This window comes from Thamnophis elegans, chromosome 2, assembly GCF_009769535.1.
Source record: "Thamnophis elegans isolate rThaEle1 chromosome 2, rThaEle1.pri, whole genome shotgun sequence".
Taxonomy (NCBI): Eukaryota; Metazoa; Chordata; class Lepidosauria; order Squamata; family Colubridae; genus Thamnophis; species Thamnophis elegans.
In genome coordinates, this window is record NC_045542.1 from 83,431,124 (window position 1) to 83,457,514 (window position 26,391).

At 36.7% G+C, this 26,391-nt stretch overlaps 1 protein-coding gene across 6 annotated transcripts in view; it reads left to right on the forward strand.

The window, feature by feature from the left end:
- ACSL6 (acyl-CoA synthetase long chain family member 6) overlaps positions 1–26,391 on the forward strand; it is a 96,846-nt gene that overhangs the window by 23,606 nt on the left and 46,849 nt on the right. Inside the window, exon 1 of one of the 6 annotated variants that reach the window (XM_032210015.1) lies at positions 16,116–16,226. The exons of 3 other annotated variants lie outside the window; for them this stretch is intronic. In XM_032210015.1, coding sequence (XP_032065906.1) covers positions 16,181–16,226 — 46 coding nt within the window. In that variant the 5' untranslated portion in view covers positions 16,116–16,180. Of the gene's footprint in view, positions 1–16,115; positions 16,227–20,158; positions 20,179–25,650; positions 25,995–26,391 lie in introns of those variants that run through there. 2 more of the 6 variants (XM_032210018.1, XM_032210016.1) reach the window with 2 other exon arrangements.

Below are 26,391 nucleotides of genomic sequence, written 5' to 3' on the forward strand. Positions count from 1 at the left end.
CTGATTCAGGGAAGAACACTATATTCTTTCGTGCTTCTTTTAATTCCAAAAGTTGGCTCTATAGAGTTCCTTCAGACATTTTCCAAAAAAATACCCTATTTTACATTTCTCAATTTTTAAAATACCCCATTGTCTTTCAATATTTATTTAATATAAATATTGTGATGGTTCCTTGTGCTCTTTGAGCTCGGTTGTTGTTTTCTTGCAGACATTTGATTATCCAAACTAGGTAACAACATCAGTGCTAGCTCTTTTAACCCTGAGCTATAAATATTCTCCATTATCAGTATTGAATATTTGTCTGTGGGATGACCTCAGTACAGGTAAACAAAGCTAGTTCCAGATGAAGGGAATACTTTTCAAATTGTTTTTTTCATTGAAAATTATGAATGGAAAATGCTTATAAAAGATTGAATGTCCCGATCTCTTTAAAAATAAATTCTGCTGGAAAGATAAGAGGCTTTTACACAAAGGCAAAATTAGATATGTGGGCTGCAAGGAGGAAAATACCTGAAATTCATACTGGAACAATGCCTTTATTAGACCAAATTACAAAATTTAGGGAAATATTCAAGTTTCCAAGACCTTTTGTGAAGTAACAACTATTTATCGTTGTTTTAATTGTAAAGATAAACATAGAATTAATTACAAAGTAAAACAATTACCAAAAAGAGGAGATACATAAAGAAGCATAGAAATGCTGTTAGAGCTATGATGGAAATCTTAAAAAGTCCATATGCTATCATCATGTACTAGCATCAAATCAAGTTATACACAAAACTAAGTGCACTTTATTATCTAAATTTCTTCCTCAGGCTCAGGACATACATTCATAGTAAACTTGTAAAAAGGTGATTAATAATATGGACAGTATCTGTCAATTATAGATTTAAAATGAGCATGGGAATACAGATTAAGTCTTATGCCCAAGTGAAATTATGGAGCATTAAGAATTTTTCTGAGGCTTATTGTGAACCAACAACAAAAAGTTGGCTCACATTTATAAAAAAAACAAATCCAGATGTTAATTTATTTCCATTTTAGATAACTTTCCCAGATCCTTTCCCCAGTTTATATATTTGGTACCTTGTATATGTTTTTTGTTATTTGTTATTTATTATTTATTTGTTATTATTTATCATTTATTATTTAAAACATTTTTATTCCGGTCCATTTGTATCCAACTCTGGGGAGTTCCCAATTAAAAGTTAAAACAGCATATAAAAGCTATAAAACTAAAAAAGTGGAAAATATTGAAAGCAATGAAGACCTGGTGCTTAGTCAACTGTCTAATGTGCAAATATCCAAATTGCCATGGAAGAGGCAAGTTTCCTAGCTCCCATCAGATGGCAATGTTTAGGGGAATGTGTCCATCCCATCTGACCTGATAGAATGGGCAAATGTCTTTAGGGAAAGGTAGATCTCTCCCCTGTGCCATATAGGACTTTAAAGTTCATAACCAGCATCTTGAATTGTACCTGAAAAGAAACTGGAAGCCAGTGTAGTTTGAACAAAGATGTTACATAGGCAAACGGGCCCAGTTTGACTGGACTGGACTCTACTCTACTCTACTCTACTCTACCATGCTATTTAGAATGCTTTGAAGGGAAAAGATGTGTTGTATGGTTAGGATTGCATCTCTCTGCTGACACTTTGCAGCCATCTGGAGTTTTGCAGACAGATATGGTAGCTCTAAGTTTGTATTGTTGAAAGAAATGTCCTTCTGGGTTCGGCTCCAAGTAGGGAAAAAGACACTGGAGACATGGAGGCTGCTTGGAAAGATGGTTTATTGGTGGACAGGACCACATGGCTTAAGTCCTGAACAGAAAAGGTGATCACATGCTTCAATGTTGGTGGAAAAGAAGAGAAGGAAAGAAGAGAAGCTGAGTCCCTAGTTTTATGCCCTCTCTGGCCTTTGATCTTGATCTTGTATTCTGATTGGTTGTCAGATTCCCATGGGCCCATGCAGGGGCAACTCTCTAAGCTGCGTTTTGAATCCAGGTTTGGTTGAGTTCTCAGATGCCATGTAGGTAAAGGGCCAATATTATCATGCCTTAATCCCATCACTCTGGAGCTGAACGAGAGAACTCTTTATTATTTAAAGTAGACTAGCTTAGGCTTTAATGGCTCATTGACAAAGGGGGTGGGCAGGAAGCTGCAGGCAGCTATTCTGTCTTTTGAAACATGTTTCTTTCTTTTCACATCCAGAGAAATATTCTGCTTTTTCAATATTTCCTAGGATATTTCATTTTTCTGGGAGAGGGCTGGGTGATAACTTCCTACAGTATCAAGCAAAGATGGTTGCTTATCGGCTAGATGGTACTGATTTGTGGAGATGGGCTTTGCTTATATTCTACTGGAGCAGTAGGTTTTAAACCCATACCCAGAAATCCATGAATCTGGGCTTAATAGGGCACACTCTCACACCAGTCTTTTAAAGTGAAGATGGTGAATTATCCAATGTCACATGGTCCAATGTCCAATGGTTATACAGAGCTATTCACTTTCCTTCTAAAGCTTCTCTGATATCAAATGTGTCACAGATAGAAGTACATCAGGTTTAGGTTTCTTATTTGAAAGGATATACAGATGAACCTTCTGTTAAATGTACAGAAATGGGGCATAGTTCTCTAAATTATGTGTGTGACAGTGCATAATACAGCTTCTTTGATTTTAGGGTACAATATATAGGTAAACCCGCCATTATTATTTTTAAGATCTATAGCATTGTGGAAAATGTGAAGTTAGCTAGCCATGTTGCATTCAGTTAAATAAACTACTGTAGTGCATGGGTGTCAAACTCATACCGTCACGGTGATGTCAGGTGATGTATTGGGACTCCCCCCCCCCCTTGCTAAACTGGGTGTGAGCGTGGCCAGCGTGTAAAGCATCCGGCCAGCATGTGAGTGATCCAGGTCAACATATTTATTCCAAGCTATTTCTTTTGGGAAACAAGGATGGAGAGTGGAAGTTTGTTTATTTGTTTGTACCATTTATATAGCTGCCCATGTTTCTGTCAATCCTTGGCAGCTTCCAAGATAAGCTTATAAAAGGAGAGCCAGTTGTTGTTGTTGTTAACACATTAAGAACTAGAAACTAGGAAGTTGTGAGTTCTAGTCCTGCCTTAAGCACAAGCCAGTCAATTTCTTTTAACCCTAGGAAGAAGTGAATGTCAAACAACTTTTAAAATTGTGCTAAGAAAACTGGAGAGATTTGTCCAGGCAGTTGCCAGCAGTGAAAACTGACTCAAAGGCAACAGAAAAAAAAAAGGGGGGGGGACTGTGAAAAACCATTGCAGTAGACACTTCAGGAGGCCTAAGAATATCTCTTTTCTAAAGGTTAAAGCAGCCATGTGCTAGCTTTCTGGAATTGTTTCAGGAGCAGTTCCCAATTGTTTTCATTTATCTGTTCATGTGCAATTGTTTCGTCCCCGTCCCCCCAGTAAACCAAAGCAGAGATGCCCAAATATGCACCTTCTGAAGCAGTCTGTTGTGGGGGGAAAAACCAATGAAAACCAAGGAAGATAGCATGTGGTGCACATTAAATAGAGACAGCTGAATATTGTATTCAAGATAACTGTGCAAATGAAAGATGTAGGCATTTCAGCCGCAAGACACTTTTGTAAGTAGATATACTAGGCTATATCTCTAAAATATATACTACATCCTAGTTCTAGGACCGAAGATATATTAAAATATTTTAGTTAACTATTTTTTCTTAAATGCTTTCCCACCTGAAATACAAATTATCCCCCGATTTTTCCTTACTACTATGTGGTCATTTGTGATCCAGGGAAGAAGAAATGGTATTGAAAGTGGCAGCAAGTATTTTGCAAATAGGAAGAACATCTCAGCCTGCATGATGCAATTTCACAAGCGGCTGGATTCCTCATCCAGTTTGTAAAAGTCAGACATGACTTTAATCTTAATCACTGGAATAAATAAATAAGACAGATCTAAGCCACTGGCCTGCCTGCGGGTATTTTTTTAAAAAAATAATAGAGAAACTTTAGATATTTTTTCTGTTTTGTGCCTTAAGTAAGTGCATGACATAATTTAAGTAGAGCTCAATTGGAGAACGTGTTCAAGATGCTAGGATTCAACTCTAAAATCTGCACAGGAGAGTACATTTCCCTTTGTGCAGAGAACTTTCCATTTGTAATTAAGTATGCAAATTTGGGCATAGGTCAGGTAGTTTAAAATTCATTAGATGTTCAACTTTAGTTGGAAATCAGCTACTCTAAAGGGTATCCATTTGTGTGCGTGCATGCTGCCTTTGTTTTGCATGTAAACTTCAAACCTTTAAAGCAGCACTTCTTTCACATCTGCTGTTATTGAAGGATTGAATTTCTCGAGATGGTAACTCAGCAGGTGGCTGCTTTCTGTGTGAATAGATGAGCACAAAGGGCTCAGCCTTCATTTCCAGGAATAATGAGCATTTTACCAACTGAAAGGTTTTGCTTCTTAAGCAAAGCAATTTCATCTGACTAAATGTGACTGTAATATCTTGCTGTGTTGAATACATGATGGACCAGTTTACATAGTTAAGGCAACCTTGCTTTGTAAAAGAGTTGAATAATAGAAAAGCGAGCTATGCACAATTTTGTAGGGAAAAAGTTATGCCCTTTTGGCAAAACCCTGCATCCCTATATTTTATTTTAAGAGCAGGTTCTGCGACAATCAGGTGAGGTGGGAATTATGACTATATAGATATTAGCCAATCCTCTTTGCAGACTGTTCTGGATATCCAGAAACATTCACCCTATTGTCACAATTTGTTCCAGATGTTTCCAGGATGATTCAATTATTAGATCTAGGGAACTAACTTGCTCCTTCTCAGGATCCCTTTTTTGGCTTTTATCCCTCCCTCCCAAAGAAAGAAATGTCCATTACTCTTGTCTGATAACAGAAGCATCATTTGATTTAGGAAAGTGTCTTAGCCTCAGTTGATCAGTTGGTCCATCCAGTAGATCCAACAGAAAGAATAAAATATATATTTGTCCAGAAATTCAGGAAATACATAATGGAAAGGAGAGAAACAAAAGTGATACTGACATGGGAATGTATTATGGACAGAGGTGGTATTCAGCTGGTTTGGGCGAACTGGTAGCGGAAATTTTAACTGATTTGCTGAACCGGTAAATATAATCTCTGGCTGGCCCCGCTCATCAAAGGTAAGCATGCCACCCGCTCACCCTTCACCTTGGGTCGGACTTGGCCAATGCCCAGGGATGCGCCATTCCCTGAGGTCCCGGAGCCTCCACCCGCTCACCGTTCGCCTTGGCTGAGTCAGGGAATGCACCATTCCCTGGCTCTGGCCTTCCCTGGGGCCTCTGCCGGCATGCTGCCCGTTTCCCCTCTGCCTCACTCAGCTTTGTCCACGCCTTGGTGGGCGGCCTTTTGCGAAAAACCTCCAGCTGCTGGTAGTTTTCGGCTGCCTTCTGAGCAACTCTGCTGCGATGCTGTCCCTCCAGCGCAGCAGGCCATTCTCCTGTCCGGGTCTGGCAATGTGGTGTGGCCATCAACCAGCAGGCAATGGTGTGTATGTGCGTGGCCGGCACGAAGAATAGGGCGGCGACAGGACTTCAAGCCTCTTTTTCGGCCTATAGTTTTTAATGCAAGAAGCCTATAGCCACAGCCTCTTTTTTGGTGCAAAAAGCCTCTAGCCACCAATGCCGGCTCAATTCCAGCTGGCAAAGAGGCGGCAGCTGCAGACTTCGTGTGCCGAAAGCAAAAACTACAGGCCAAAAAAGATTTGTACAGTATCCTTACCCTGAAGTGGGGAGGGAATGGAAATTTTACAGTATCCTTCCCCTGCCACACCCAACAAGTCACACCCAACAAGCCATGCTACGCCCACCAAGCCACGCCCACAGAACAATAGTAAAATTTTTCGAATCCCACCACTGGTAGCAAACATATCCATCACATCTTCCTCTTCCTATTTTCCCCACAACAACCCTCTGAGGTGAGTTGGGCTGAAAGAGAGTGACTGGCCCAAGGTCATATCACCGGGGAAGAATAGAACTGCATTTTAAGATAGACAAGAATAGGGTAATTTAAACGAATTCCAATCTTCCTGGCCAAATGTATTACATTTCATGGCTGTAAAGGAACTAGCAAAGACGAAGGTGAGAAGCAGAACCATTTTCAGTAATCTCTGAAGACTAATGAGGTCTTAGCAGACTGAATAGAAGTGACTGTGTTCCCCATCCTCAAAAAAGGGGAAAGAAGAGGACATGGAAATCAAAAGACCTTTTAGAGCTTAACATCTGTACTGGAAAAAATTCTAAAACAAGATTATCAATAGAAGCGGATATATGTAGCATAGGGTTGAAGTGCTCTCTCAGCTTGGATGCTTGCTTGCAGTTGTTTCATTACCAGATTCAGTAACATCATCAGTGTGAGTATGGGGTTTGCTCCCTGTTTATCATACAGAAACTTGCCCTGCCATGTTAGTGGGGGAGTGGTTTTCTCCTTAACTCCCTAATCAAAGAACTACTAAGAAGGTAAACTTGTATTAACAGAAGCAAGAGTTTCCAGGATATTGTGCTAACTTTACCATTGTAATGAATGATACTGCGTTAAGTGAGTGATCTCCATTGTGGGCTCTTTAGAATAGTAGCATGGAAGAAATGTAAACTTTTCAAACTTGGTTCTAAGAGTATTTATCTCTGCCAGTAGATATTGTAATACTCTTTACACACACACACACACAAACACACATCTATGTAATAAATGAATATCTCTTAAAGTTTTGTTCAGTTTAAGTTCCAGCAGAACAGCATTTGTGCTGCAGAGAATAATCAGATTTTATGAAGTATAAACAATTGATGTTTATATGTTGATTTGAAAAAGTGGCACACAAATTAACAAGAATGAATCTGCACCTCCATATCAACATCAAAGCATAAAATTTATTTTTGCTTTGCATGCAAGAGTCTTGCAGCAAACAGCATTTTGGTCTCTTAACAGATGTTTCTTTTTATCTTTGAAATACATTGCAGATGTTTCGGTTTAAAATATTATTTTTTGCTAAGACTGTCTTATTGAGCTGATTCATAATTTTCTTTTTCCAGTTCTTCCCAATCACATAAGTTGCTTCTTTTCATTAAACCCTCAGCCATTTTTCAGGACTGTGCAAAAAGACTGATATTGTTTTGGTCACAGATATTACCATGTGATGATTTTTTTCCATATTTAATGTTGTTAATCTATTTTTTGACCAAGGTCAATAGTGTCATTTTAGAGTTTACATAAGACAGACTAATCCTACATAAAAGAATAAATGGACATCAGAAATGATAGTAGCCAAAAAATAATAGGGATGTAAGTGAATTCTGCTTGCTATATGCCGCCTAGAGTCACTTTTCATGAGATATAAATTTGATTACTAAATAGATGTGTTAAAATACCTGGGAAAAGAAACATTGTCATTAACGTCTAGATGGCCATCTTTCAGGAAAGAAATTATGGAAAAGTTGGGCTTGAATTCACTAAAATAAAGTTTTTAAAATGTGGATCAGTGTGCACAGGTAGTCCTTGACTTATGACCACAATGGAGCCCACCATTTCTGTTGTTAAGTGAGACATTTGTAAAGTGAGCTTTGCCCCATTTTACGACCTTTCTTGCCACAGTTATTAAGTGAATCTAGTTTCCCCATTGACTTTGCTTGTCAAAAAGTTGAAAAGGTGATCACGTGACCTTGGAACACTGCATAAGTATGAACCAGTTGCCAAGATTCTGAATTTTGATGTTGTCATGGGAATACTACAAAGGTTGTAACTGTGAAAAATGGTCATAAGTAACTTATTTCAGTGCCTTCCTTTGTAACTTTGAATGGTCACTAAAGAACTGTTGTAAATCATGGACTACAATGTACTTTAGACAGGAACCCCTTATGAGAATCCCTATGTTGATGTAATTATTAAAACTGCTGTATATAGGAACCTATTCTCATAGAGTTCAAAGCAAACAGCCTGTTAGTGTACTAGAGCTGATAGTTACCAAATGAAGAAATGAATGGGAAAGATCCCTCCTGTTACAAAAAGAATGACTTCTAGCCTTTTATACAGAGGAACAGAATGGGAATTTGAACAACTCATATTTTATAAGCTTGCAGAATAAATAACTCAGATTCGATATATAGCACTAAAATGCTTTTGTAATGGTATCCCACAATAAACCAGAATTTCTTGTATTGTTAGGTATATCCATGATAAAGCCACACAAATTGATTTAGCGATCACGTGACTCTGGGATGCTGCAGTACTCATAGATACATGCCAGTTGCCCAATGCTCAAATTTTGATCTTGTGACTGTGGGGATACTCTGACTATTCTAAGTGCAAGAATCCATCGTAAGTCACTTTTTTCTATGCCTTTGTATCTTTGAAAAGTTGCTAAATGAATGATTGTAAGTTGAAGGCTAACTGTGCTTTTATATAGCATTATAAAGGATCTCCTGCTCCTCTCTCTCTCACACTCACACATGCACACACATTATGTATGTTGTGTACTTCTGTTGGTCTGTGATCTAAGAGAACATATGTTACTGATCATTTTTCTAGTATATAAAATTCTGGAAGATACTGTATTCTTTATCACAACAAAGCTAACTCTTGTGGCTTTCTCTTTGGAAATGAATATTGTTGCCTTACAAATGTAATGTCCTCTTCCCTTTTTCTTTGGTTCTCATGAAAACCCAATAGCCCTGTGGAGTAGTAAGGGAGTGATTTTTCTCTTGGAGATTAGTTGATCTTTATGTAATTTCATGTTGTCTGTGATACCTAGATAAGTAGCTAAATATCAGATTGGCTTAGAGCAGGGGTCGGCAACCTTAAACACTCAAAGAGCCATTTGGATCTGTTTCCCACAAAAAAGAAAACACCAGGAGCCATGAAACCTACTGGGGGTTGAAAAGCTCAGTAAATTGCGTGCCAGTGGGTGTCGCACATTGGCAGTTGTGACACATATTTTGAGCGGCAGGGAACTGCAGCAGAGGGATGAAAGAGCCACATGTGGCTCCAGACCCATGGGTTGCTGACCCCTGGCTTAGAGAAATCATAATTTAGTGATGGAGCACTTACGTATATGCCGAAGACCCCAATTTCAGCCCTGCATTTACAGTTAAAAGGCTCAGCCAGCAGGTGATGGAAGAAACTCTTGTGAAGGAAAATACTTTTTTTTTTTTTTTTATTAAATGTTTTTTAGTTTTAGTTTAAAACGGGTACAGCATCTTTCTTAATATATCAATCAATTACAGATAAGTTTTGGTACATCTCCTCCACAGTCAACCAACATAACTCATATTAACTCAAGCATTATTATATATCCATTTTCATTTAACTGTAATTATTATTTAGAAATATTGGTAGGAGTAATAATCTTAAACAGTACCTACCCACACCGATGAGAAGGGAGAAAAATCAAAAAAAAAAAAAAAGAAAAAAGAAAAAAGGACAAATAGAAATTAAAAATTAAAATAAAGGATAGTAGATAATACAAAAAAAGACAAAAACGACAATCAGGAAAACAAAACAAAACACAGGTGTCTATTATGAAAAAAAAAGAAGTATATCAACTGGTTACAACATGTTTTGGTGCTTCTCTTCCGTTAGTTCATATTAATTCAGATATCTTAACTCGAATATTTACCATATCAACATCATTATACCTCCAGTTTTAATTATTATGGTTATTTAAACATCCTTCATCCTTAGCTGCTGGCAGTTCATTTACTTATTTGTAAAATCCTCTATTATCATCAAATCCTCATATCCTATTTTAGCTAAACATCCATAATATTCAATTATATCATATATCATAACATTTTCCCAGTATTGATTAACATTTGATTGTATGAATTTTATTTAGTTTTTTAATAGTGCTAATTATTATAGTTAATACTCTTTATGTATAATCTAAAGGTGTTTTCTCATATCCAATTGTTAGTTATCATATCAACTCCACATTATATACATTACTATCAATATCAATTATTATTCAGCAATATCTGTTACAAGAAAAAGCAATTAGGTTTAACTAGTTTTCAATTGTATTCATCAATCTATCAGCCAGTTCCAAATTATATATATTGCTATCCATATCAGTCATTATTCAGCTATATCCATTACAAATTGAAGTAATCCGATCTAGCTAATTTTAGGTTGTATTGTCCCATCTGTCAGCCTGTGTCCCTCCAAAAACGAGATTTCCTCCGTCCAATAGCCATTCGTTGGATAAATTTACCAAATGTTTCCATAAGCAAATCCAAACAAAAATATTTCGGCACCTTTGGATTCTGAATGTTGGTGATGAAATAATAATGTTGTCCTAGGCTTATAAAATTTCCCAAATTAACTTTAATTCTCAAGGGTGGATTCTCCATTCCTCCTGCACACTGTCTCTTTAAATGAGTCGTCTTTATAGCTTCCCCCCTCCTTTCTTCCTCTGATATAGACCAGACACCATTTCTCACATTTTCCATTTGTGTTTCAGGAACATTTAAGCATTCAACGATCTCAGTTTTAACTTCGTATTTTAGAATCAGTTGATCCAGTTTTCTTTCCAGTTTTTGGTAAGAATCAAAGAGTCCTCTACACGCAGAGAAAAGAGTCTGAAATGAAATCTTAGAGGTATTTTGGGACGCCATGATGTGTCGTAGTTAAAAATTAGAAGCTCTCTTTTTTTTTTTCCCCACAAGCTTCAAAGCATTTTTTTTTTTTTAGTTTCTTACAGGCTGTCAATCTTATCTAGTTGTAAACAGAACTAGGTAGTAAAGTAATAAAAATGTCGAATCGTGACGGGCTGATTAATAGGAGATAAGTTTTACGATCCACTTAGGGAGATTCAGAGGGGGGAGGATGTCGCGGAGTTTCTTGAAGCATTTAAGAAGTAAAGTAACCACCAGTCATAAATCCATTAGAAAGAGCCAATTCGCCGCTAAATCTTCCTGTTCTTTGGATTCAGTTAGCTTAATTTTTTAACACAAACAGTCTCTCTTGGATAATAAAATCAGCTTACCAGATGACATCACTTCTTCCATTCTTAGGGGCAACCTGCAGTTTCAGTTAGCACGCAGCTAATCCAAAAAGGAATTGGCACGAGGAGTTAATACCCCCCCCCCCCGAGATTTGCGGATATCTCTGGGGTCCTGGGTCCCTCCCCACCTTCACTGTCGTCTCCGGGGCAGCTAGAGTTCAAAGAACCCGTCCAAAAATCCTTTGGTATAGAGGAATTTCAGGAGTAGCCTGAAACTCCATCTTCTCACTGCTAAGCCCCGCCTTCTTCCCAGGAAAATACTTCTTCAATCTCTGTACAAATGTTGTCAATACGAAGAGAGAATGTATGGTATAGAAAGATACCAATAGAACTGGCTCATAATGGCCAGTTCCTGTGTTTCTAGAGTTTGGAGGGAAAAAAATACATTATAATGTAAAAAGAATGTCCTAGAAAGCTGGCCATTAAATTTTTATCCTCAAATCTCCAATATCTCATGAATTGTCCAAGTAAATTAATATTAAAGAAGCTTGCAGGTTGAAGTATATTCTATAAAAATAGACAAAATAAGCCTACTGTGAGGACACCTATCTGTTTTCCTCATTCTGGGAGAGTCCTTCCCTCTAGGAGTCTGCTTTCAACTGGAAGAAAAGTCTCTGACTGCTGAGAGCTTTCTAATGATGATCCGCTCACTTTGTCCCTTTTTAATTAAGCTGTTGATATGCTTTGAAATTTTGTTTGACAAATGTATTTTCCTGAATAGAAAAATAGGGTATAAATCAAATATTAATCATAATATTTGACTCCTGGAGGATTGAAAGGAAAAGAGAAACCCATGGTCACTTCAACATTAAAGGGCATCTTGCCCCCAGATAATAAGAAATTAAAAATAATTACAATTTGTCATCCCTTGTAGGGGTTAGGAGAACAAGTGAGCAGGGCTAATGGGATCATTTAGAAAAATACTATTTCTAAGGCCTTGTATTTGTTCACTGATATGAAGCTGTTGTCATATTGTTTCTAATATAACCTTTGTCCTTCACAAGCCCACTTGGAAGATGTTTTAGAGAACCACTCCTCAGCTGTTCTGTGGTAAAATGCTGACAGGAAAATAGCGGAATTTACGCAGGAAGGAAAGGAGGTAACAAAAGCTGTGGGATTCACTAGGAATGAATCCCAAGAGGTAATTGTGTAGTTCCTCCTAAAAAATCCTTCTTTACGTTCGAAGGGTTATTATTGTACTATCTAACTATCTGGATGTATTTCAGCCCGGGGTCAAGCCTACTCTGGACACTTGTGAGAAAGAGGAATATTCTAGAAAGGACAAGTGTAGAGCCTCAGAAGTTACCTTCTCTGCTCTGACATAATTGGGCATTATGACCATGGGTGGGTTCTGGCAGGCACTATGCCGGTTTGCTCATGGGTGTGCTGTACATGTGCACTTGAAGCACATGTATAACAAAAATTGTTCTGTGCATGCGCAGAAACAAAAAACAAGATGGTGATGTAGTAGGCACTGCCCAGAGAACCAGCTCGGGGGTGTAGCAGGCCTGGGTCGCTGCTGGTTCCAGCGACCCAGGCCACCAAACCACTAATGGTTTGGCCAAACTGGTCTGAACTGGTAGGAACCCACCACTGATTATGACTGAAATTAATTTGGTTTATTTGATTTTGACTTAGCATGCTATGCAAACCCTGAGCTGTAATCGGTCAACGATGCTTTAGACTTTAATACAGTATGGGAACGCTGATAACCACATCCTAGGTTAATGCTCACAAAAGAAAGATGAGGGCATTTCAAATGGGGCAGAGTAGAAAGAAATGTTCAGATGTTTCCCTCATTATATTTCCCTCATTGTATTATATAGTGCTAGACCCATGAGAGAGAAAGGCTTTTCCTTCTCTCTCAGAGAGCCTTGTTTGAATAACTAGTTCATAAAAATTGCCAAAAGTATCTCTAAAATATTTAAAGAATGTTTTCCCTTTTTGTTTTGCTAATTGCCTTCTGCAATTCAAACCACCCTGTTTAGTCATTTTTCTATTAATAAGTTGTTAATATGATTAGACTGAATTAACATTTTATCAGAATAAGTTTTCCTGTTTTAATCAACTTGGTCTTTCCTTCTTTTTTGACAAGCATTTTTATAGAAAGGGAATCATCATCATTCACCGGTGGGGATTTGGGGCAAGGATTGGAAACAAAAGCTACACATTCTAAAAGATTTAACTTCCTGAACTCCAAACATTCAGTTCCAGATTTATTCAAGAAAGAATTGGTTCAGCAGGGAATTAGGCTTCCACTGTGTTTGTATTTCTTCTGCAAAGAGATCTTTAACAGGCACCCAGTTTAACAAATTAGACATTTTGGATTTCTGAGGGAGAAAGTCCTCAGTTTGGAGTACAAAGCATTCATATATTGTTGTCTAACCTTGCAAACTTTTGAGGAAGGAGCATGGATGTTGGCTGTAAGAGATCTATTCCAACTTAAATCTGCCTATAGAAGAGGCAAGCTAAGAGGATAGAACCTTACCCTAAGTTAAATATTTAAGTGGAATGGGGAGGACAACACTGAGACTTTTCTGTTGTGACTCCCTTCCTGGACCAGTTTGCTTCCAAAATCAGGATGGCGCCTTCCCTTTAGATATTCAGGAAGTTGGTTCAGATTTGCTGTTCAGCAGAGCCAAAGTGCAGCTGAAGAAAAGCCTGTCAGATAGATATTGTGGACCTTATTGTAATGAAGCATTTATAAATATTTTTTTCCATTTCAAAATAAACAGCCCTAACCCTTCTCCCATTCTGTCCGTGAGGCAAAATGTTGGCTCCTTATCCCATCTCTGAAAACACAAAAGGCACTTGTTGCAGATTGGCAGATTCTTTTAAGAGTTCTGCAGGGGGGGAAAGTACTTTGATTGGCTTTCATCATTCAGGTCAGACCTTCACCTCTTAAGACATCCAGTTGGCTGGCTGGAGCTTTCTTAGCTCTGTTCGTAAGAATTTCTTTCAGCCCTGTTCTAGAAAAAGGGAAAAGGAATGTGCTCTGAATATCAAACTGAACAAAATTCACCGAATATCCTGAAAATAAAAAGAGTAGCTACATAACTATAACTCTGCATGTGAGGATGGTTTTAATGAAAGACTCTTGTTTTAAAATTGCTTTACAGTGCTTTAATCATATGCCTCTATTACTGAGTTCAGCAACCAAGCTTCAACTCCATATTTATATAAAACATTTCATAATTTAAATCTATTTTTCTCTAATTTATACAGCAGCCCACCTTACAAAACAAAGTGATTCTGGGTGGAGTAGCTACTTATATATGCTACCATGTGCTTTTTTTTTGATCAGCTAGCATACAATTATTTCCATTCAGACTTTTTTTCATTTTTCAATCACTTAATGAAGAGCAAAAATCTGATTTGCATTCCTCATAAAGGTGCATTGTAGTTTCTATGCAGGTAATACTCGACTTATGACAACAATTGAGCCCAAAATTTCTATTGTTAAGTGAAACAGATGTTAAGTGAATTTTGCTCCATTTTACAGCCTTTTGTGCCACAATTGTTAAGTGAATCACTACAGTCATTAAGTTAGTAACATGGGTGTTAAGTGAATCTGGCTTCCCCATTGATTTTGCTTGTCAGAAAGTCACAAAAGTTGATCACATGATCCTGGAACACTCAATATCATAAATATGAAAAACTTCCAGTGTTGGATCATTCACAACTTCTGGAGGCAAGATGTTCCACTGATTAATTGTTCTAACTGTCAGGAAATTTCTCCTCAGTTCTAAGTTGCTTCTCTCCTTGATTAGTTTCCACCCATTGTTTCTTGTTCTACCCTCAGGTGCTTTGGAGAATAGTTTGACTCCCTCTTCTTTGTGGCAACCCCTGAGATATTGGAACATTGCTATCATGTCTCGCCTGGTCCTTCTTTTCATTAAACTAGACATACCCTATTCCTATTTTTTTCAATTGTTTTGTAACATTGAACAGTCACTAAATGAGCTATTGTAAGTGAAGTACTACTTGTATTTTGTTCATAAAGCAGCACTGCTTTAATCAGAATTTGATAGTCCTCAACTTACAACAATAAACTTGGTGACCATTTGAAATTACAACGGCACTGAAAAAGTGAATTATGACCATTTTTCACACTTTTGACTATTGCAGCATCCCAATGGTCATGTGATTTACATTTGGATGCTTGACAATTGACTCGCATTTATGACGGTTGCAGTGTTCCGGAGTGATGTGATCCCCTTTTGTAACCTTCTGACTAAGCAAAGTCAATGGGGAAATCAAATTCACATAACGTGTTACTAATTTAACAACTGCAATGATTCAATTAACAAATGTGGCAACAAAGAACATAAAATGGGGCAAAACTCACTTAACAAATTTCTCATTTTGCAACATAAATTTTGAGCTCAATTGTGGTCATAATTTGAGGACTATCTGTCTTACATTTCTTAGGGAGGCTAAAATTCAACATATGGTCGCCTGGAACCAACAAGAAGAGGGCTATTTTATTTCTGTGTGCTGCAGACTTAGCTCTTGGTAGGATTTGCGCATGGGAGCAAATTGAAAAAAGGTCTCCCAGTAAGGCTCAGTGTCAGGGTTTCAAGTAACACCCCAACTAAAGAAGACTTCGGAGTCTTCTTGGGGTTCCTCAAAGTTCCCTTTTATTAGAGATATCCTATTGGCACATCTGGGAAAATCTGAATCTGAAAGTTTCCAGGTTTTCCCCACCCAAATGAAAGTTCAAGTCCCTGCCCAAGACCTATATGTCCATCACATGGTCCAATCAGGCACCGTCCAAATCTGGAGATGTCTCCCAGTCACACCATCGCAGCTGCAGGGCAATATGTCCTTGACTCTCTGAGAAAGGAATGTTATTTAGACTATATATCTCCCAAACTCCTTACTTTCCCACAGCAGAAAATGTGGCAGGCCAGGCTCAGTGGAATCAGCAAGCGATTTCAGGCTATCAGTTGTGAGAGTGAACTGGCTGTAAGGGATGATCTTGTCTGCCTTTAGGGGTGGAGTTTCTGTCATTCCTCTGAACACAGCTAGAGTGGAATCATGTTGCAATGCCGGAGAAACTCTCAGAACAGTTTCTTCTCTGCTGCTGCTGTTTTTCAGCTGTGAGAATGGGGAAAAAGAGGTGGCTCAGAGTCAAATGATGAGTTTCAGTGGGAAAACCTTACAAATTATCTTTGGACCAAGTGAGTGAATGTGTTTTAGTTTCTTCAGATAGATGGACAGACAGAGCAAGGTAATCTTGAGCATTACTGTTACAATTGCTGTTTTGCATGGTTGAAAATCTTCATTTCAGCTTTTCCATAGCATTTCCCCTCTTTTTCTCTTGGAGCATAAACGTTTGCTCACAGAAACAGTGCTAAATCCCAGACTAGTAGCTGGTACAAAAAGAAAGAAAACAACTGAAAAGGCTGCTTGGGGAGAAAATTTAGCTAGTGTATCTGGTACACATATTGAAATAAACAAGTGGGTCAGCAGGAATCCTTCTGTTGGGTCTTATTTAGGTAGGTCAGGCTGAAAACTATTGTATTGGATAGTGACTTCTACCTGCTTTTTATTGTTTTTTTTGTAAGCAAGAAAGTGGACTTGATACATGATCCTAAGATCAGCAAGCATAGCAATAAATACCTTCAAATAAATGACCTGAACTAATTAATTGGATTGAAGTGAATTCTTGATACATTTCACCTATTTCTGACAAAGAAAATGCATGGAAAAGAACTCAGAATTTCACACTAATTTACATCTCCATTTGCCAGCCTCATGCTGGGAGAACTGCATGCATGTAATAAATTAAAGGAGTAATGCTGACTGAAATTATTGAAATTGTTACAATAGTACAGAAGAAATTAGTATTAGTGTTATTAGTGGTACACTAGAATAAACAGCAACAGTGCATTTTTTTCTATAACATTTGCTGCTGTTGGTTGTGTGTCCGTCCATCCCCCCAGCTGAACAGCATGGCTTTCTTGACCTATTTCCTTCTGTGTTTTATGTCTATGCACAAGATTAAATATTTTCAGCAGCGTTGAAGGCATCAGTGTAACTAGAATGGTGTCACTGGTGATACTGGTAACCAAATACCTTGATAATTGGACTTTTTTTTCTTTTAACTCAGCAGATCAGTATCAGGCTGCAGCTTTTAAAGATCCTATTGTAGTAGAACATTTAAGCAAACTGAAGCCTTCTGGCCCTGACCCCTTATACTTAGATATTTGGAGAGCAATAAACACAGTGTTTCCTAAACTGCAATCTAATCAAAGACAGATTAACCAACAGACTTAGTAGAGTGGGATAGTCTTTTTTACATTTTTGCAATCAAGTGAAGTTTGACTTGATGTTATATGCAACAGTGGCCTAAACCATCAAGTCAAAAATGGGAAATTGAGACAGGTTCTTTCTTCCTGCTTGCATGCTGCTTACAAATTCAGATTCTTTACTTTCATAAAGTCTGTGAGGTAACAGTAAAATGATGCAAGTTTGAGACAGGTTCTTTCTTCCTGCTTGCATGCTGCTTACAAATTCAGATTCTTTATTTTCATAAAGTCTGTGAGGTGACAGTAAAATGATGCAAATTTGAGGACATATATGATAATGGATTCAGTCTGAAGAAGGAGCACAACACTGAGACCAAGCATTATTGCAACAATCGTTTGGTGCCTGTTTTACAAGAAACAGGGACCTTGAACAATGGAAAAAGCAATTTTTTTATAGATGTTGAAAGCTACAAGGTGGGAAATCCTAGGGATCTGATGTACTAGCCAGTTTTGGGGAAGGTAGGCCAATAATTGTCTGTGTACCTGGGTTATTGCTATTCTTAGGCAAAGCTGCTGTTTTTGGAGGAGCAGCAGAGCTGGAGAAGTCCATTGGTAAAGGGGGGAAAACATTGAGGTCATGAAGCTGATTAAGGATGGACCTTGGAATTTTTCTAGTATGCAATTTCCCTGTGAGGAAAATTCCTCTGGCCTGGACTAAGAGCTGGTGAGGGGGGCTTCTATTATTTGGTTTAGATGGTATCATGGAGGCTTTGTCTGGGGGCAGGGAGGGTCAGTTTGGGTCAGGGATGAGCATAGGAGGGAATGGAGTAGGCAGAGAGATGAACTGGAGGAGAAGGGTGCATCCTCCATTTATTAGATTTATTTTTTCCACCATACTTGGATATTTAATCTTGAAATCATTTGAAGATCTTGGCATCAATATTTAACAGAGAGTACCTTAAGGATCATATGTGTTTAATAACACTGTTGGTAAGAAGATGTATAACCTTACATAAATGTTTGACTCAGAGTCCCGAACCACTCAAGGCTAGTAGACCAACCCTGTGTCCCATTTTTCCCATTCTAAAGTGACTTCATGGGGAAATCCATCATTAAAAATTGAGGGGGGAAAGTGGTGATATGGAAAAAGTGGATGAAAATTACACTATTGACTTTGGACCAATTGATAGATGATGAAAATGATTTTTTTAACATAGGCTGTGCCAGAAGAGAAATGCCATATATAAGATGTAACTCAGTGGCAGTGTTTATAGCTACAACTTTTGTTACATTGAGCAGCATTTTCAACTTCTGAAATACCAAGATACAAACGTAACTGGTTAAATCTTTTAAATAAAAAATATTACTAATTTTTATAGATATATGTTAGCAATAAATTAATTTGGTATGTGAAGAGATGTTAACAGATGGGTGGAATAAAGAATTAGAGGTTCCTGTATTGCCTAGACAATGAATATCTTAACATCTATAGAAAGAGTATCAATGGAGTTTAAATTATGACTTATACAACAAAAATAATACTTAGAATTTATCGGACTCCATTATGTCTGAATGGAAAAGATTTACCTAGGACAGCATTTTGATGGAAATGTAATAAGGATAATGCTTCTTTTGGGAAAGTTCTGAACTTTCTACATTTTTGAAGAAAGTAGTGAACTATATAAATGTGACTGCAACAAAAGCTACATTTTAAAGGAAAATGTATTCTTAAATTACATACCTATTTCATGGAATTGGACAATTGGACAATGTAAATGTATTCTGTGTGTCCTTACTATACTGTAGCTAAAGGACTCATATTGCAGCTTTGGAAAGGTAAATGTATAGTCCTATTTACTTAATGAATTGAATAACTTGCTTTTTATGAGCAGATTACCATTCACCATCTATTATAGACATAGACTTTGTATGGGTTATTATGAAATATGGAACTCATTTATACAAAATATATTAAATTTAAAAAATGATAATTATATAACTATTAGAAATATGTATGTATTTCAAACATGTTTGCATTAGATAATTGCAGATAGAATTGTAACTATTTATTATTGCAACAGCATATTCTACACTTATTTTTAAAAATCTTTTTCTGTTGTGTTTTTCACTTATTTTTAAACACTTGTTACAATAATTGTTCCTTTTTGTTTTTTCCTGTTATTATTTTTAAGTAATAAAAAAGTGGATACAAAAAAGCAATGTCCCATTCATTGTCCAATTTGTGATAGCTTTTGGAAAGAACAGAGAATGTCTTCCAAGTATCAGCCTTCTGTAGTAATCTGATTGGGCATGACAGTGCTGGGAGGCTGTTTCACATTTCATTTCTCAAAGCAATTTTGTGGAACATGCAACAGAACTCAAAATATATTAGTAAACATAGGTCTTTTTCTGTGCTTGTGTGTGTGTGTGTGTGTTTTTAATTTTATAGTCATTGGTTGTCTTCCAAAGCAGCAATTTAAAATGCTTTCAATAAAGTGGGTAGAACTATTGTGAACAGAGTATGCAAATATTTGCTGACATATTGACTGAATTACATAGCATGCTAAGCCATTTGTTTAAAGAACACCTGGTTCTACAGAACGTTGTGGTCTACCCAGGTCAAATACCCATTTGGTAATAACTTGCATCATCAAGTAAGATGATGTAATGGACATTGATGTATGACACTCTGATGAGGAGTCTGGAGAGCTTCAGTAAACTGTTTACTATTTCCAGAGTCTCAGACAGTTTATTTTATCTTCCAGCAATAGTGAAAGAGAATTATCCCCCTTCAGTCCACATTGGTGGCATTTGTACAGCATCCATGCGATCCCTATGAGAATCAGAATATTGTTGTTATATTGAATATGCTTGATTTCAGGTGGGTTAAATTTGCTTAGAATGGCAACCCTCATTTCCTACTAAACATTTTAAAGGTATTGTTTGAGGCAGAACTATAGAAAGAAGTTGGAAGAAGCTGTTATGTGGCAATATGCGGTTCAAAATAATCAGCGTAGTTATTTAATGTGGGCATTTCAGGAACATAAATCCCGCAAATTGTACATTTCAGCTGTATTTTGAATTTCCGTATGTTAATACAGGCTGACTGATCCTATGATGTATTACAATTGTCCTATTTATCAGAGCTGCATAGAAATTATAAAAAAGATTCTATGGGTTGTGAAGGAATAAGAACAGCACCTGGACTGCATCCTTCTTTGGATTATAGGGTACCCTCTCTGCTGCTGTTGTGTGCTATCAGAAAACAATGCAGCTGCATTTAAGTCTTGCAAAAAGGTGCTACGTTTGCATCCTTGTTGTCCCAAAATTCCTTTTGCCATAGAATCTGGAGCATCGAACAGTCCCATGGTACACTTACTAACAATAGGTAGAATGTCTCAAGAACAGCTCTATGAACTCTGTTTTTTTGTTGATCTGTTGAAAGTAAGAATTTATACTTGTAGAAAGCAAAGGTACAACACACATCCAAATTGCCCAAGTAACTCTTAGATCACACAGTAATATCTAAATATTAAGGTAGATGCCTATTTAATATTTTAATATTACTCCCATCTCTGAAACTCCCATCTCTGAAACCACTCAATCACTTGGGGGTAATTAGCACACTTTATTATACATAGATTTATTTCCAACTGTTACAAATGTTTCCTTGGGCATAGTGGAAGAGAATTCCCGCTAAGCATAGTGTGAAGGTTGTAAAAAAATGTTCTTGAATGTGTCACATATAGGCTTGCCTGTAAGGTTTGAGATGAGTACACTATTTATTTTTGAACATTAATATTGAAGACTTGTTTTAGCTTTACTGGGAATATTAGAAGGTTCAATAAATATGCTCCATGTGATGAGACTTTAAAATGGAAGAAGGCTGAAAGTTACCCTGCTAATCTCCTGATTTGTGAAGGATAGCTTCCTGCCCTTTATTTGCCCATACTTTGCTGTGGTCCTCTGCTCTTTAATGCTGAAAAATAATTTGTTTCTTTGGTCTCGGTAAGTGTTAGACCTCTGCTTAACCTAGGCAAAAAAGACATAGTCACTTTCCATCCATTCAGCAATATAAACCAAAGTTACTTTTGCAAGTATCTAGTCAAATAATATCTGGGTCAGTGGAATGAAGAGATAAAAATAATGATGGGATTTCTTAAAAACACATGCTTTTAAAGTTTGCGTTGATAGGTGTTTTGTGTGTGTGAGAGAGAGGGGGGGAGGGAGGGACTTAACAATACCGTAATAATATGCAATGTATTTGTTATTAGACTAATTTAGTTTTTACAATGATTTATGTGTATATGTATGCAAGTTCATATGTGCTCTGATTTAAATTTATCCTACAAATTATTAGCCGAGCCAGAGCTTGAAAAGATCTTCTAGGATTACCTAATGATAAACCCAATTTAGTTTGGTATTATTCTGGATTCTTTGTTACAATATGGATTAATATGTCTCCAGTGAAAAATATATTAGTTTGCTCAGTTATTCACATAGACATCATTTGTTCAGGTATTTTCATTTCCTTTTTGTTGTATAATGACACAGGGGGAAGGAAGCCATACAAACTGAAGTAGTTTAAGCCTCTTTTGAAAAAAAATCTGAATTATTTAATCCAGTTGCATTTTTATCTAGGACAAATGGAAGCTAATTTGTTTTCTCAGTGTTTAGGAGCATTACATGTCAATGGGTTTTTTCCTCTTCCATGAAAGCATTTAGAAATACGGTGGCAATGAACTAATCTTGCAATTAAAAGTAGGTTTCCTACTTTTTTAGGTGAGCAATACATCAATCTTTTTCCCCCCTTTTTGTAAATCTCAGTGCAAAATCCTTCCAGGCTGACTTCTCTTCTAAAAGTAACAGTCAAAGCCTCTAAACTAGGAGACCTTGAGAGACATTAGAAAAACCTAACATCAACAAACAATCCCATATCCTGTTCCTCAGGCACTAGCAAAGTGGTTTGCAGAAGATATTCTAGAAAGACCCTCAGGATATGGAGCTCTCTTGTTAATGTATTTTGTAGTTTTATTGAATGAGGGCATCTAAAGCCATGTAGGATTCAGAAATTGAAGTCATATGGCTTGTTCAAGAAAATATCGTTCCGTTTTTTATTTACCTGACCATGCCTCTATCATTGTGTTATCTCTCGAATCTTGATATTGAGTTATTGCTTCAGGTATCTTAGGTTTTTTTTTCTGTTGTTGCCTTCAACCCACTTTATTAATTGGTTATACTCTAGAATAAAACAGGATGCTCCAGGCAAGTGTAAACAATCTTTTTTAAAGTGATGTATGAGGATGAACAAAAAGAATCTTTAATTCAGACAAATGGAGGTATTGAGGGCTGGGATGAATGGACTGATTCCATAGCTTGATTATGAGTATATTCCTTCTGAAAGACTTTGAACTCAACCCATTTGGTAGACTGCATGGTACATGGAGATAACATATCTACCATGTACATTAATTCTTGCACATGTAATAATCATCTTTAATTTAGGCTATAGTAATTTACAAGTAGTTATCCAATTACTATCACAGTTGAGCCCAAAATTTATGTAGCTAAGTGATAAGTTGTTAAGGGAATGTTGCCCTATTTTACAACCTTTCTTGCCAAAGTTGTTAAGTGAATCACTGCAGTTATTAAGTTAGTAACATGGTTGTTAAGTGAATCTGTCTTCTCCCTTGACTTTGCTTATCAGAAGGTCACAAAAGGAGATCCTGGGACACTGCAACCATCATAAATATCAACCTGTTGCCAAGCATCCAAATTTTTATCATGTGACCATGGGGATGCTCCAATGGCTGCAATTGTGAAAAATGGTTACTTTTTTCAGTGCCATTGTAACTTTGAATGGTGACTAAATGAATTGTTGTAAGTCAAGGACTACCTGTATTTGGGCTGCCTTTAAAAACACTGTTATCTTCCGCTGGTGCCTGGTGGATGCTGCAGGACATGACACCAGTTCTTTAATAGCAGCACTAATTAGTATTTTTCTGGACAGTTTAACTGCTGCATCTGTTCCCTAAACCAGCTGCTTTATCTAGCAAGTTACTTAAAATATTGTCCATGAATAGAGAAACTTGTTTCAGGCACTCTTTTTGTAGGTCTGTTTTTACTGTCAAGATTGCCTACTACGGTATAAGTTTGTTTTATCAGCTCTATGAATTTGTCTAGTGATATCAATCCATGAAAAATATTGATGCTTCGTGACCTCTATCAAGGAACTGAATTATAAATACTCCTTTGAATAAAATTTGACACTGATGGTGACATGAATGTGTAGTTTTCCTAGCAATGTACAGAAGTGGATTGTCTTTACCTCCTCCTGGTACATTTCCCCCTCTCCCTAATTTTCTAGACTTTCTAATATCCCTGGTGCTTTCCCACCCAAGTACTATTATGTAAGGTCATGCAAGTGCTGCCATTTGCTATAACATACGAGATTTTAAAAAGTTCATATCAATCTTTTTTGAAATTGTAACTTTTATTCTGAATTCGCCACACAATACTTAATACTCACTCTTAAGTATCAATAGACATTTTCAAGAGCCCGTTTTAGTGCCTTTCCATCAGCAGTACTGGATTGTATAGATAATAAACTTCCAATGCCTATGTATGATAAAGGAACATAATTCTTTTGCACTGTGGATTTTGGTCTAATCAAACAGTCTACTTTTGCCTTTCATTAATTTTTTTCCAAACCATTAGTAGTAGATAGAAATTCTAGGATTAACTATGCAGTCACAACATTTTGGATCCTCACAGTAAAGAACTTGCTCTGGCAAAAAAATCAAGTGCTTAAATATATATATGGTAAATTCTAGATTGTTTGGGTATAAAATAATAGTTGCTTTACCCAAACAAAGGATTATTGCAAAGTGTTGCTCTTGTTATTCAGATAACAAAGTTTAGTTATTTGTTTGGGTGAGTCGTAAACTTACTATGAAGCGTGCTATATTTTTCTTGCTTAATTTTAAAACAAAATTATTGATTGTAGTTTTGAACTGATTTCCATAATTGTACTTGCTTATTTTGTAAATAAAAATAGACTTCAGAATGTGTTTATTTAAGAGATGTCCTGATTTATGTGTTTTATTAATTTGACAATAGAGTAACTATTTTTATATATGTTGTTCAGTAATTACGTGACACATAACTGCATTGTTTTATTATCATTTAGTTACTATTAAAAGTATGTTTACTATTAATTTGGCATTTATTGAGTGCTATTTACAGACATAAATGATGATTTTTATCTACTTGCTAGTTACTTTGTTTGTTTGCAGTCCTAAATATGTAAAACACGAATAATTGTAAGAAATTGCTCTTTTTGAATACACTATCTTAAATTATGTTTAATCTATCTTATGTTTAATATTTCTTATTAGAGATAATATTTTAGTAGTAACATTTTAAAACATTAAGTACTTTCAGAAGGTAGTATTAAATATTTCAACCTGTAATGCTGTAGTGCAGTTCTTTTGAAAAAAAAAATCCAAGTTATGAATTGACAATATATGTGATTGATTACCAAGTTTATTGATAAATCTAGAGCAGTCTTTTTAGCTAGGAATCTTCTAAACATATTGGACCATACCTCTCACATGTTAAGAAGCAGAGACTATATTTGAACATATCTGGAAAGTTGGGTGGACTAACTGCAGCTTACTAGTATTAGCAATTGAAAAACAGAAAGATTGACAATCAAGTCACACAATAAGACTAGAGGACTACATTTGCATTTGGTAAATTGCAAGTTGTATAGGCTTCATATAAAATGAAGTCACTTTCCAAATTGCCAAGTGACAAATAAATGGAGTAAATAGAGATTGGATCCAACAACAGCTACATTAGATTTGTATTTTCCCCTACTCAAACAGCAGGTGTAAACTATAAAAAAATCAATTTACAGATGCAGAGGGTTTGATCACATCACATTTCTGAAAAGCTTCTCAAGCAAGCATCTTACTATTGTTGTATGAGATATCTTGCAAGTGTGATTACAGGATGTATCCTACACAGTCTTTCTCAAAACAACTCTGTGGGTGCTTCTAAACACAAAGGGTTGCTGCCATAGTAACAGGGTGTTACTTAGCAAGCTTCCACTTTGTTGGCCAAAGGGGAGTTTTGAATATAGAAGGGAGGCACAGTCAATGCTGCCAGAATATGAATGGCTGCTTGTAGCAGTAGAAGACTGATAGGCTGCAAAAGAAATCTGAATCTTGAAGTAATTGAAAAAGTCCTTGTGTTAGCCAGCCAAACCTGTTACAGCTACGACAGGGGAACAGAAAACTAAGAAAAAGAGAAATTCTGGATATCCAAGTTGTACGAAGATCGGAAAAACTGAAGTGGCTGTGTGAAACCAGGTCCACAAAAGAATCAGTAGAGCTTGAAGGGCAGTTAAGAGGACAGTGTGGAAAGATACAACATGTCCTTGGTCCGATAGTGATGTTGACTTCTGGATTAAAGTCCACAATGACACTGTAAAAAAGATGCAGCTCCACCAGGACCTTTCTTATTGTAGGCTTCTTAGGTAGGTTAAGCATATTAGCAAAGAGATAGTGAGGATTGTTGACCTTTGCTGCCAAAAGTGATATATTATAAAGTGTTATATTATAAAGCTGCCAGGACTGGATTTGTCTTCCTTTCAAGCAATTGTACATGACTGCTGTTTCACAGTTAAGCAAGGTAAGTGCATATTAATGCTGTACAACTTCTTTATTTTTCTATAGTGGAAAAGTCTTTTAGATTTTCTGCAAACAGTTGTGATGGCTTTTTTTTTTGTTTATAAAGAAGCAGAAAAGTTGCTTCCTCACTCACCACTGCTTGATTGCTTATACTTAGCAAGAAGCAATGCTATTCTCAGTGTATGAAAACCCTCAGTTTTGTTGTACTGACTACTGAAGCAAGATTGGAGCTGAAATATTAAGAAATAAAATTACTACTTTGAACAATCTTCTATTCACCCCTTGCTGAAGAATTTGAATATTGTTGGCCTTAATGATGGGGTGAAAAAATGAAAACTGGGAATTTCAGAAAGGTGCACTCTGGGAACCACAAACATTATACATGTATTTTATTCTTT